The sequence below is a fragment of the Phyllopteryx taeniolatus genome, chromosome 3 (genome assembly GCF_024500385.1).
Source record: "Phyllopteryx taeniolatus isolate TA_2022b chromosome 3, UOR_Ptae_1.2, whole genome shotgun sequence".
NCBI lineage: Eukaryota > Metazoa > Chordata > Actinopteri > Syngnathiformes > Syngnathidae > Phyllopteryx > Phyllopteryx taeniolatus.
The window spans coordinates 17,482,581-17,496,820 of record NC_084504.1 but is presented as its reverse complement, the minus strand read 5'-3'; the positions used below and the strand labels follow the sequence as shown (position 1 = coordinate 17,496,820).

Here is a 14,240-nt window from a genome sequence, read left to right as displayed (position 1 = left end):
AAGCTTTGCCCGATCAATGTGCGAGAGCGAGGCCTTTGTCTGAGAGCAAGTTGCAGTTTCTCAACCCTCAATGCTCCTTAGTAGATTTGACAGTTTATATATGCACAAATAACAAAGGCAAGATGCTGAATAAGTAATATGCTATTTCCTGCTAGCATATTGGGGTGAAATCACAATGAAAATTTTTTCTCCCCTCTGTGCATGGTTCAGTGGGGAGATTGTACGAGTGCTTGTTCTCACTGTTTGTGCTTATATAGTGCGCACAGAGGGCAAAATCTCAAAGTTACTGACTGTTTATCTGTATCATCTTTGTTCATTAATTCATGGCTGATATTTTATGCATTTGGTGACAAAGTTTAAAGGAGTAGACCCAAATGCAGACACACACGACATGGGGGGGAGATAAGATGTTAAAGGAAGCTCTAATTAACTGTCTCCAAAATAGTTTGGGGACCTGCTGATCTTGTGCAAGCAGAAGATTGTTGGACTGCAGAACTGACTATGACTATGTTGAGTGCAGAGAAAGGCAACACACAAAAGTTTAATTTGGAGAAAGTTTGAAATGTCATTCTGTATTATTATTATTATTATTATTTATTTTTTTCCTGAATTCTACTGGGGGCATGTACTCCCTGTGCTTTCTTGAATTTTCTCTGGGTACTTCAGCTTCTTTCCACATTCCAAAAACATGCATGTTAGGCTGTGTGTCCATGCGAACTGCAGCCACAATAATTATCACATTGTTAAATTAATACCGCTTTGACAGTGTCAATCAATCTAGACATTAAATGAATCAATAAATTTTTTTCACTTATGTTGAGAATACAGGTTTCTGTACCTGCTTCTGGTTTACACAAACCTGCTTCTGGTTTACACAAATGTCTGGGTACACCCTGGAACACCACAACAATTACCATTCACATTCACGCCCGTGGCCAATTTATGGGGGTCAATCAACTTAACATGCATGTTTTGTAACGTGGTAGGAAGCCGGAGTACCCGGAGAAAATGTACGCGTGAGATCCGAACCCAGAACCTCTTGACTGAGAGGCAGATGTGTACTGAATATCCCACTACCCACCTTTCAGTACTGTGCATAACTATCTCTGTGAATGCGCAATATTTGATGCAGCTTTTATTGGATCTCATTCGATTGCACAAGTGATCATAATGTCATGTCTGGTCAGTGTGCAAAGGTCTAGTTTACTACCATGTATTTGTAGTTCCTTATGGAATTGGGTGAAAGGTGCCAAGGTGGTTGGCTTCATTCGGGAAAAGCCTTGTTGAGATGATTTTCACGATCGAGGGCGAGTACACAAACAGACACATTGTAGTCTCTCTGTCACACTCTCCTCTTGGGTGCCGTTTCTTTGAATGGTGCCAGGCTGCTCAGCTAAACTCCTAACAAGAGTCACACAGTCAAGAGACTGGAGGTGAAGTGGGGTTTGGGGGACGTGGGGGTATAGATTCGAAGAGAGCTGTCATCCCTGCTCCACATGGGCAATACAAACTTTCCATGTGGAGCAGTCATATGTGAGTGTGTGACACTGACCAGACGACGTGTGTGTGTGTGTGTGTGCGTGTACTCTATTACATCTAGAAACAGCAGTGCCTCCAAATTGGGCCCCATCTTGTCAGAAACACCAAGCGCCCTCCCCCGTTTCTGTCTCCCAGTGCTATATTTGATAGAGCTAACACACACACTGAGCCATAGCCACCCCATTTGACGCGCATATCAGAGTGGGTCCCATCAACGAGCGCTTACAGTCACACAGGGGTGGACAAGCAACCTAATGATGTCTGAAATACCGGCACAACTGCTATGATGTGCTGTGATAATTGCTACCCTCCCGTCCACAGCACAAACACATGTGGAATGGGTCGGCAAACACATTAATATGGAAATGTCTACATTAATTTGCGGCATGGTCTAAATTATTCAGTAATTAAGCCCCCGCAAATTTACACAAACTTCCCTGTGGATGACTGGAGAGAATTGACAAGGAGCTGCAAGCATGCAGACTGAGGTCTTTGAATTGTGTGCTCATAATACACATGACACTAAATAATAGACTGGAATTTTGGATTAGAAATTTTGACATGCCACACACACACAGCAATTCAAATACGCACTAATTTCCTGAGAATTAGGAATTTGTTACATTATTTATCATTATTAGCTGTCTCTGTTGAAGCTTCTAGCGCCTAGAAAATCCTCCACATCACTATCGGATGCAGAAATAAATTCACGTAATCGGGTTGGAGGTATGTTGTAAAATGGACAAAACATCATAGATACATGAATAACACAAGTTTAATTTATTTATGTATTTATTTATTTTTATTTTTTAATCAAACACCAGCCTGTGAAAGGAAGAGTCACAATAAAACTGTTTAGGAAATAGAATAATGTGCTATTGGATTAGTCAGCATTCGATGTTTTAGAAAGGCTATAATGGCCATGTACAATTATTTTTCAGTCTTGTAATTAGAGTGCAATCAGAAACACACAAAGCCATGCACACACGTACCAGAAAATTATCCAACATAATTTTGCCACTTCTGTGACATTTATGAAAATGATCAATGATAATATTCAAAATGTACAAATGTACAAATGTACTAGGTTTAAAATTGTAAGACTTTTTGAGAAATGAAAAGTGCTACATGCAGTTGAAGTTAATGGAACCTGCCGCTCTAAAATCCAAATGGAATTAGGTTTCCTAATTAATGTCATTGGTAATCTATCTGTCCTACTATTTGTCAAAATGACTGGTATGGAGAAAAAAGCAATTGAAACAAGAAAGCTAATATGTTTTTTGTGAATATCTATTCATATTTCGCTTATTGTGCTATCCATTTGTCGTGTGTGTGTGCTGAAAGAAAAAGCTCCTTGTCCAGGGCTTATTCCTCTAGATTTTTGCAAACCTGTAATTTTCAATATATGTCATCTACGTCACGTTTGATATATTAAATGATCTTTGACAAGTAAATATGTAATTAAAAGATTAGAGCGACAAGAATAGAAAAGTAAACATTTGACTTCTTTTAGTCAGGTATGCAGGAAACGATTCTCAATCCTCAAGTTTATTTATTTTCTTTAACCCTACCAGCTCCACAGAAATAGATTTTCTGGTGAAGTCGCAGACTGTTGTCCATGCTGATTGGTTCTCTGTCTTCTAGCTTTTGAGAGGCCATCAGTTTGCATTGGGAAGAATCCCAGGTGGGCTCTAATACTGAGTGGCATCAGTGCATGGATATACTGTAGACCTGACAGTGACTTGATCTGACAATACAATGGATCAGTGCAGTGGCTACTAAGTCAGAAGGTAGAGTATAATCCCTTCTGTCAAGTCTCTGTCTCGTCAATATTCAAATCCAGCCAGCTGTCCAATGGCTGTCACTTACAATCTGCCTCCGCCTCATATCCGGGCACAGGCAGATATCTAAATTGAATTAGATGTTTGCTTTCCAATAGAAATTGAGTCAAAGAGGTGTTCCTTTGCCCTGTATTGTGAACTTGTCGTTTACCCCCAAGTGAACCAATGTCCAATGTACAAAATCCATTTTCCAGACAAAAGATAACCTCTCTCTTCTTTTATTGTATGGCTTTTCATCCTTCTACTAGTTTTGCAACTGATTTCTGTCTTGCTCTTAACAGAAAAATAAGATTATTTTCTTTAAATGTTTTTACTCTAAGTTAGCACAGATGTATTCATCACATATCAATGTTACTCTCTAGCACAAATCATACATAGGACTAAACGACACAAGCAATTAAAATCCCTGTCAAGTAAAAATAAATGTTTTTTTTTATTTTTTGACACACAACAGAGAAGAGTGTTGTTAACAGCCCTGCCAAATTCAAATGATTACAAAATTGCCTGTATAACTGTACAACACTTGGGAATTTAAATAACAACACAGAGCCATAACGCTATATCTCCACAATTCACTACCACGTTTTTCTCAGTCTTCGCACATTTTCAGCAATTATCTTCGAGCATCAATAATGTTTTTAGGAACAACTCTCAGAATTCATTTTATTGGGTCTCTAAATAAAATGTACAATGACTCAATTAACCAAATACTGCATATATGTGTATATTTTTTAAACGGCTAAAAAAATCAGTGCAATCTATGCTTGGCAAAGGCAAAGTGAGCTCACTACATCATAACGGGCTAAAATAAGTGTGATTCTGTGGACTAGTACAACCCCAACACATACGTTTGTTGCATCACACATCTGTCTACACGTCTAGTCTAAATGTAAGCAAGTAAAAGATTGTTGCGGTCCAAACCTCTGCGACCTCATGGTTGGCTGTTGCCTCGCTTCTGTCAACTCAAGTTCGTCCCCTGCAATGATTTATTTCCATGCACTCCACTTTTGGACACCTGGGTGCAAAAGTGCACAGCGGGCTGCGACTACACTACGCGAATGTAGCCTGTAGAAGTGTTACACCAAAGGCCAAGTGCAAGAACATGAGATACTATGGACTTAACACGGTCACACTCAGTCTGAAGAAGATCCACACACGCAGACGCACTGCAGAAGTCATTGTGTGAACACCTACTCTCTGAACTTTCAACTAAAATTAGCTGCTCGTATTTGGCATGCTCCGGTTGGGTTGTCGTTATTGAAATTCATTAATGGTGGATTAACGTTTGCCTGACCAGACTGGAACGACTACATGTAAAGTTCTGGATACCCACTGTGGGTGTCTCATGAACGCTTCCTATGTTTCTAGCCCCAGTGTATGACGTGGAAAGCATTAGGTTTTTATTTTATATGTATTTGTTTGTCCAAGGTGTGTCAGAAAAGCCTTCTGTGTCAGCAATTCATGCACAACTGCAATGATTCTTCCGGGATCTTCCGCTGCACCGTCGTTACGGCCATCTTTATGTCGTCCATGTCTTCAAAACATGTCTTCTTGAGAAAAATGACTTGGTTCAATGACAGGGACATTGCGCCAGCACGGCCATGTTCTTCTCAGCCACGAAATGTCAGATGCTCATTGTCATGGTGAAGCAGCCAGAAGTTGTCCTCCCACATCTGTCGCCTCTTCTCACACTTTGGATCAGCATCAGTATCTCTTTTTAGATGTGCTGGATGTTGATCGACTGGCCCACATTGAAGTGGAAAACTTGTAGTTTGGGTTTTAAATATATCTTATGAGACACTAGTCCTGGAAAACTTCTGTCACACCTGCTCCTCTAAAGTCAAATGCCTCACATCAACTGAGTCTCTAAAAACATTGTTTTTCTTAGCTGTATTGTTGTTATTACAATGTCGGAATAGTGTTTCACTGGCAGTTTCCACTGAGTGACGTGGTGAATGTGAGTGTGAATGGTTGTCTTTTTATATAAGTGTCCTGTGGTTGACTGGCAACCAGTCCAGAGTGGAATCTGCCTTTTGCCTAATGTAAGCTAGGATAGGCTTCAGCTCACCGCGACCCTGAACAGAATAAGTGGTATTGAAAAAGAATGGCTGGATGGATTAATTGTGATCCGCTCACGCTCCAACCCGCATGCACTTTGTTCGTTGTTTGGTGACCTGTTGGCTGTCGACTATCCACAAAGCTCGCCATATATAGTACCTTAGTCATTTTTATCCACACTCAATCGTAGAAGGTTGCAGTAATTCTATTGCAGAACAAGAGGAGACAGAGGTCACTGGACGAAAACAGAATACTCTACCACTAATTAGCATAATTGTCCAGCCTTGATTTGTGCTCATTCTAGTGGTATTCTAGTTTTTAAATAGAAATGCTTGTCAAATTAATCTGTCACGCTCTTCCCAAACTGTAACACTAAATGACATCTTTAACGTTGTGACCACCAGCCAAAATGTTCGTTTGCTGAAAGTAAGTTAAGATGACCTAAAAGGGGTTCTCAAAAGGGTTAAAACAGTGCAAGAAAGGACATTTAATCATATTCTCTTTCTCTCTCTCTGTCGCTTGCTTTCCCCTCATTCGACCGCTGTGACACATGTCGCCCTGGCATGCATGGAAAAGCCTGTGACCTTTGGAAAGTTTAGCACTTTAAATATTTAGGCTTGGGTTATGATGGATCCTCCAGGCCCTGTGGCAATGTGCGAAGCCTCTGATTAGGGCTGCTGTCAGAGTCATTTAGCCTTGTGTCTGGCTGTCGGTAGCGCTCTGTGTTCGACAGGCGAGCCTTTTAAACAAACAGCCGTCCCAGTGGCAGTCGGGCAGGGCATCTAGCTCAGCGCAAACATATCCAACACACACTCATAGAAATGAAGAAGCTCCTCAGCCCTTGCGACAGCTGCAGGGGGGACCGCTGGTTTCTGCCTCTCATGATCGTTCAAGCACTTTGTCTTCACGCTCACTCACATTTTACCAACATACTTTTTATTTTTATTTATTTATTATTATTATTTTGGGTGTCACGTCTGCTGCTTTGGTTTTAAGCATTTGGGTAATGGAGTGGCTGCGTTCTGTTTACGTATGTAGTGGTTGTTGTTTTTTTGTTTGTTTTTTTATGAGGCAGGTATTGTACTTTCTGAAACTGTGGCCCCTGAGTAAATAAATGCTCACATCTACCATAAAAAAATACAGTATTCTTCCAGGGTTGTTCCCTTCAATTTTATTATATAGAGAAAAATTGCCCTATTGTCTATAATTACGGTAATCAAATATTAAGAAAATCATCTGTCAAGTTCCATCCAATTGAATGCTATGTGTAGGTTCTGACCTGTATGCCAGGTCAGAAGCTAAAATGTCAAATTGAGTTTCATCTGGATGTGATCCAGATTGCACATTTCATATCTCCCAAACACGTGTGAAAATGTGTGTAAAACCAAGGTAGAACCTTTTGGCCATAATTCCAAAAGGTGTGTTTGGCGCAAGCAGAACACTGCTCATCATCAAAAGAACACCATGCCTGGAACTGGGACCTTAAGCCAAGGTGCTAAATAACAGTCAGTTTTAGCACAGAACATCCATCCAACCATCCATTTTCTATACTGCTTATCTTCACTAGGGTGATGGGCGTGCTGGAGCCTTTCCCAGCTATCTTCGAGCGAGAGGCAGGGTACACCCTGAACTGGTCGCCAGCCAATCACAGGGTACATACAAACAAACAACCATTCGCACTCACATTCACACCTACGGGCAATTTAGAGTCTTCAATCAACCTACCACGCATGTTTTGGGGATGTGGGAGGAAACCGGAGTGCCCGGAGAAAACCCATGCAAGCACGGGGAGAACATGCAAACTCCACACAGGCGAGGCTGGGATTTGAACCCCGGTCCTCAGAACTGTGGGGCGGATGTGCTAACCAGTCGTCCACCATGCTGCCAGCAAAAAAAACAAAACAATAATAGTCAGGAAAAGGCTACGAGAAAAGCTGAAATGTATGGTCCTAATCAATCAGAACAATTAGAGGCACTTAAAACTGACTGAACACAGCTACATCCTAGTTATAAAAGGGTGTGCACACTTGCACAACCACATTATTTGGTCATTTATTTTTACTTCCCCTCTCTAAAAGATTTTTTAAATGTTTTTTATTTAAATGTACACGTTATAAGATAGCTGGGATAGGCTCAAGCACGCCCAGGACCCTTGTGAGGATAAAGCGGTGTAGAAAATGTATGGATGGGTTATAGGTCACATTAATGATGGGAAAGGTTTTGAAGCGATTTATCTTGGTCCCATTTCTTTAACATCATAAAAACCTGGCATTTGACAAGGGGTATTGTAGACTGTTTGTATCCACTGTATGTCATCTTAAATCTTATCCAACAATATATTTGTTATGTTTATGGCTCTGACCCTCCTGTATGGAGTTTAAATGTGAGTTTTCTCGAGGTACTCTGGCTTGATGATTCTAAATTGCCCATAGATGTGAATGTGAGTGAATAGTTGTTTTTCTACTCTAATGTATGTGCCATTCAATTGACTGGTGACCAATCCAGAGTGTACCCCACCTCTTGTCAGCTGGGTTGGGCACCAGCCCACCCATGACCCCAATGAGAACAAGTGCTAGACCAAACGAATAGATGTGTATACAGGGTCAGAAGTTCTAATGAACCTCAACCTCCTATCAAAGTAGCCGTTTGCTCATTGTTTTTGAAGCGTCCTTTTTTTCCCCCAAAACCATCTGTCTTGTGAAGTGATTGAAATTGTACATATAGCTTATCTCAAATCAAGGCATATGCTCTTATTTTTTTTGGCATCACTTCTGATTATTAGCTAAAATCAGACTTGGTGTGATGTGATCGCATTGTTGTTATCACGCTCATACCTTAGGACAAGCGTGGCAGTCTATTCCTCACACTCAAAAACAATATCCTGTGGCATCAATCCTGTAAATATATGAGTCTTAATATGTGTGTCCTATTCTGTATTCAGTGGAATTGCCAAGTCAGCAGCTCCAGTATTAATGCATGAAAAATGAGGAGAGCCCATAAGAATTAGAGAGTAAGACTCTCCTTATTAAGATGTAAATTTCAGGAGAAACTTGGCGAAATGAGGATAAAGTTCTTGTCAACTTTAGTCTACTTATGCATTTCTAACAGCCTCTATCGGGTTGTAGTTGTTGAGATTTGATACACTTGTCAATGCACCTATTGCGCTGTTATTATTATTATACTCTCATTTTCAAAACACAACCCATACTCAAGGGAACAATTTACACTTTGGGCAACATTATCTAGTGACAGTGTACATGGCAACTATCATGGTAATTCTGTCTCTATCTGTGGGTGCTGTTTCTTTTTCCTCGCTTCCCACCTTTGCCTCTCGCTCATTTCAAATTTGCACTTAACACCCTCCTGGGGAAAGGCTGCTCATTCATCAACAGTGTTTGTCCCAGTGACAAGCAGGGCACCTCCTGCATATCAATATCAGCTAAGACAATGCTGAGCCTGTAACCTTCAGCTAAATGTCATTCTGCTTAATCCTATTTGAAAATTAAACATTGAAAAAGCTATAGCGTACCTTCTTGTCTTCCTTCCGCTCTCACTCACTCCTTTATGTGCCACCAATGCTACAACAGACATCCGCTACCTTTCTACTGCAGCATTTTTGTTCTTTTGTTTGTGTGAGTGTATTATTCGGTTGATCTTTTTTTTTTTTTTCCGAAGTACCGGTAAATAAAAATTCTTGGTTCAATTTTGCTTAACTATCGAGCATTTTTCTTAACATTCTTTCAGTTTTGTCACTTCTCTAATTGTTTGAGGGTGTGTTTGCTGTGAAACAAAAACAGAACGGGAATTAGAGCCACTTGTTCAGGGCGGAGAATGCAGACAGACAAAAACAAATGTGTCGTATATTTACATAAACAGACCCTCCCCCTTACAGGTGGTATTTAAAACCGTGACGGTGAAAAGGATGCAGAGAAAGAGGGTGTCTGTTATGGCCAAATACACACTGTGGCAGAGGCAGAGTCTACACCGTGTGCTTTGCATGTGCATGATGTAGTCGTGCATGGGTCAGCCCTTCCTCCCTCTCACACACCAACACAACAATATGAAACATGTTTGAAGATGCAATGAGGAATTGGAGAAAGAGACAGGGCTGGATAAAAGCAGACGGTGAGATTGCAATGAAAATTCAATCATTTGCAGTCAGACAGGCGTAATTCTGATGTGGATGGACTACGATGTGGAAGCTCAAAGGCATCCATATGGATTTGTTTGACTGCAGTCACTAGTCAAGTGACTCCACTGAAATACTCAGAGTGGATTACGAACAACATGATCGCCCTTGATGTCTCTCTGTAGAAGCCCTCCACCCCATTTGAATTACAAAATAAATGTGTCGGAGAAGCTGTACAGGCACTTAAAGGAGACTTTATTTGCCCTTTGTTGGGCAAGAGAACATATTTTGTAACTTAAATAGGAGTTAGAAGTAGAACCTCATCTCGAATGGCGGTCATAGCTTGATTGGTTTATGAAACGTATTGGTTGAGAATGTAAATTGTTACGTGTTATTAATTAAACTATTAATACTGGAATAGTAAACAAGAGGGACCATTTAAATGCACATAGAGTACGCTTACTGGTAAACTTGCAGTCGACATATACACTACCACCAACCTTTTTTTCTCAAAAAATTATTACTTTTACTTTCTCAATTTATTTGAACCAAAAATGTGTAATCGCAGCGAACCTTGCGTGAGTGGAGCATTGTCACTACCTGGCCATGGTTTGGCAACAGACAATGTGTGCGGGTAAATATGTTCGCGGAGCTCAGGATCTGTCTGCCTGCGCCCCGATCAAATTCACCAAAATTGCGTTACACCAGCGGTATAACTTGTGCCAGGACTTGAATGTGGTCTGAGCAAGTGTAAGTTTAGATTGACTTTCTGCCAGCAAATTGTCACTCCGCCAGGCGCCTCTTTAAGGACACTCTCACCGGAACACCCCACTTGGCAAACATGCACAGCTAGCCTTGCGCTTGCACAAAAATCAGGATTACTGATTTCTTGATTGAACAGGTCTGGAGGTAATCAGGCTAGGGTGTGATCAGCGAAAATTAACCAAAACTTGTGATTAGCCACAATTTATTAATAATTTAACAAAGGGGGTAATTTTTCACACAGGTAAATTTGAATATTCTTTTTCCTTAATAAATGAAATCACCATTTAAAAACAGCTTTCTAGGTTAACTTGGGTTATATTTGTCTGATATTTACATTTGTTTGGTGATCTTAAACATTAAAGTGGGGAAACTATGCAAAAATATAAGCATTTGAGAGGGGGTGCAATACTTTTTCATGGCACTGTATAATGCATTTAGAAACATCCATCCATCAATTTTCTTTACTGCTTATCCTCACTAGTTCTCTGAATTCACTTTACAGGCTCCTTAAGTTCAACACAGTTTCATTTCATCTTTAAGGCCTGTTTCTTGAAATAGTAGGTACAATATAACTTGTATGTGCAATACATTGTAATTGAAGTATTATTAAAGTTTTTTCTTTCCTATATTTAATTGCAGTGTCAAAGTTCATGCTGTGCATATTGTTACACTGGCTTGCTACAGTATTAAATATAATCTTTAGGAAGAAAACCTCTGTCTCGTCTTTGATGAACACTTGGGCCTACTACGGTACTGGATTTTAATGTTGGTCATGATTGTGGTACTCGGAGGGCCTAGTATTTTTTGAGATGTTACATGGTGTAAAACGTTTGAAAACCGCTCCAGTAGAGTGTGTATTTCACTGAAGACAAAACTGAACAAAGCAGCAAGTGAAGGTAGCTGCAACCTGCCAAAGCCTTTCCATATGAAAGGTTTAAAGTCATGAGTAGACACGTGCGGTTCTATCCAAACCTGGAAGTCAGACAATGACTGCCGTTCATATCCCGACCATAACCCTTCACACTGTCTTTATGTTACCAGGTGGGAGATGCAGGATGGAGCAGAGCTGGAGGACGATGAGAGAATGATGGTAGAAGAACTCCAACGAGCCTATTTTGTTTGTCACTGCGATGCGGAACTGCAGGAGTCTCGTGAAGCAGATGAAACGATGGTTGAGCAGACACAAGGGGACCCGCAACCATCCGATAAAACTGCTGCCCAATAACAGTCCGGGCAGTTGGAATTTTTATCATGTTGTAAATGTTTAGTTGTAATACGTACTTGTGGCTCTCAAGGTATTAGAGTGTGTCCGTGTGTTGTGTGTACTGTATAATGCAGGTGTCTACAGTATGAATGTGCATTGTGTGACAACGAAAAGAGTGTTCTTCAGTCTAACTGTGTCTCTTGTTCTCCACACTGCAGCAGTCACATTTCATCTTTTTGGAGCACATCTCCAGACATCAATTCTGGGAAATGGAGAAGGCACATTTGTTTGCCCGGTACAAGATGGGACTGTGTGATCATTGGAGGTTTTTTTTTTTTTTAGACAGTGTGTGTAAAGATGTTGGCATCAGCATACTTATTTTATTTTATTTTATTTTTTTGCTTTCTGGAAAACAAAAAACAAAACAAAAAACGATTGGGAAGAGAGATGATGTTTGTTTTTGATTGCAGCCTGTTCCAAAATCTAGCCCACTCTGTAATGTCTGTCAGTATTTTGCAACCATAGAAAAAAAGTATTTTCTATGTTGTAAGATTATGAAATTTATATTTTTTTAAACATTTGACATATTTTGTGATACATAGGTTACAATGAGAAAGAAAAGAGTCAACTAATCAGTTATAGAAATAAAGTTTGATTTGATTGAAATGCCCATTTTGTCATTGTGCAATCAATGTTGAAGGTAAACACCAGGAATAAGTTCTTGATTGCATCATGTCCTTCCCTGTTACATATTCTGTGCATATGTACACTAATAAGATTCTATACAGGAGTTGCATGATTGTATAGAATAATTTTGGTTCAATTATTGAGCTACATGAACAGCTCTCAATGCAATTGTCCACCACTACAAACGACAACAATGAAAAAAAAACTTTAACTTTATTGATAAATTAATGCCTCTCTGAAAGTAGCAATCAAAACTGAGCAGTATCTTTGTGAAGGAAGATATTTTTGGGGGACAGACCTATTTTATTAAATTGTGCTGGTGTATCTTATGTTGTGACCTATGACTATTGTATGTTGAAATAAGCAGATTCAAGTTTCAAGTTAGCTCGTGCGCACTCTGTTCACTTCCTATGTCAGAAAGCAGCTGTCCTCTTCCAGAGATGGATGCTCAGCTTTTAATGCAAATGAAGCAACATTACAAATACCAAACCACTTAGATGACACAAAAGACAATGAAATGTTCAGAAAGTCAATTCTGTCTCTGTTGCAGAACACAGGGTAAACGGCAACAACAGCACCATTAATCCTTGCAAATGTACGCTATTTAACATAACAAAAACGTTTTAGCTGGGTGATGCAAGTGTTTGAGTAGCTAAATTGTTCTTTAAGATAACTACTTTCTCCTTTTAGCTTCTTATTTTTCAACCATCCTCGAATAAACACATTTCGTTGTTCCATACTGTTTCAATTGCAGACAAGTGGTGGGTTCAGCTGACACCTGTCATTGAACCTGACAATACGAATCACAACAAATCATTACAAAGAATGGTTCCTTACAAAGAATATATTGAATATTGTATTATACAGGACTCATCTGAGGATTATTAGGGCCACGTAAACATTTCAATCAGACTCAGAATGCATTCAGTACTGACTTATATTAGCATAAACAGCCCCAGATTTGTGATGCTGGTATCAATTTCTGTTTCTGTTTGTACAGTAGTCACAAAAATGCATGCTTCACACTTTATGACGTATGCACGATATAATGAAAGCTAAATTACAAGCTATTATGTTAGCAATAATGTTAAACCTTTTGACTCCTTATATTATTATTATTCATGAGTTTATTTGAAAGGGGACAATGCAATTTCATAAAACACATGAAGTACACATGGTTAAAAAAACCAGAATTAGCCAGAAGGCTAGTTTTCATCTGTCGTCCCCTGGCCATGATGTAAAAAGCAGTCAAATATTATACAAGACAATATAATACAGGATACATAATCAAACTATACTATTAAGAGAGAATAAAACCACAATTTTTTTTATCATAACAAAAAAACAACATAACATACTTGTCTTTTAGTGTTGGCAGCTATAGGTGTTAACTAGCCACATTTTCAGTTTTTTTGTGAAGGCCTTGTATGTTGTAAGCAGTTTAACCTCCTCAGGTACTGAGTTCCACTCACCAGCGCTCCTCACTGACCAGGCTGACTTACTGAAAGTGCTCCTGCGCAGAGGAATGAGACAGTCACCTCTGACAGAGCCTCGAGTGACACGCTCAGAGCTGTTTCTTTGGCTGATGAACTCAGCCAGAGGAGCTGGGGCCAAATCATGCAGTACTTTATAAATCAAATTGAAATCTGCAAATATGTGAAGACTGTCCCAGTTTAAAAGACTGTATTTTTTCGTAGAAAGAACTCACCTGATAACGTGTCTGTAGTGTTGAACTGAGAGAAGTTTTTCCTATATTGTGCATATCTCATGTAGCCAAATAAAGGCACCAAAAAATAGAAACACAAATCCTCAAAACCTTTAACCAGAATAATAAACATGTTGCCTTGTCTCTGACAGTGGCAATAAAAACTTAATTATTTTATACTCCGTTCTTCAATAGGAGCTTGTTAGAGACTAGTGGTACCTGAGAAATAGTTCCTTAACTACTACTCCTACTAAATATAATAATAATAATATGGCAGCATGGTGGAATAATGGTTAGATTTGGAGTGTGAAC

The 14,240-nt window shown here is 39.6% G+C and overlaps 1 protein-coding gene across 7 annotated transcripts in view; it reads left to right on the top strand.

Moving 5' to 3' along the window:
• kiaa0825 (KIAA0825 ortholog) overlaps window positions 1-12,460 on the top strand; it is a 174,464-nt gene extending 162,004 nt beyond the window's left edge. For 3 of the 7 annotated variants that reach the window (XM_061767232.1, XM_061767230.1, XM_061767228.1), the window contains one exon: window positions 11,374-12,460. In XM_061767232.1, coding sequence (XP_061623216.1) covers window positions 11,374-11,557 — 184 coding nt within the window. In that variant the 3' untranslated portion in view covers window positions 11,558-12,460. The remainder of the gene's footprint in view (window positions 1-11,373) is intronic. The other 4 variants (XM_061767229.1, XM_061767235.1, XM_061767231.1 and 1 more) reach the window with 3 other exon arrangements.
• The last annotated feature ends 1,780 nt before the right edge of the window (window positions 12,461-14,240 follow it).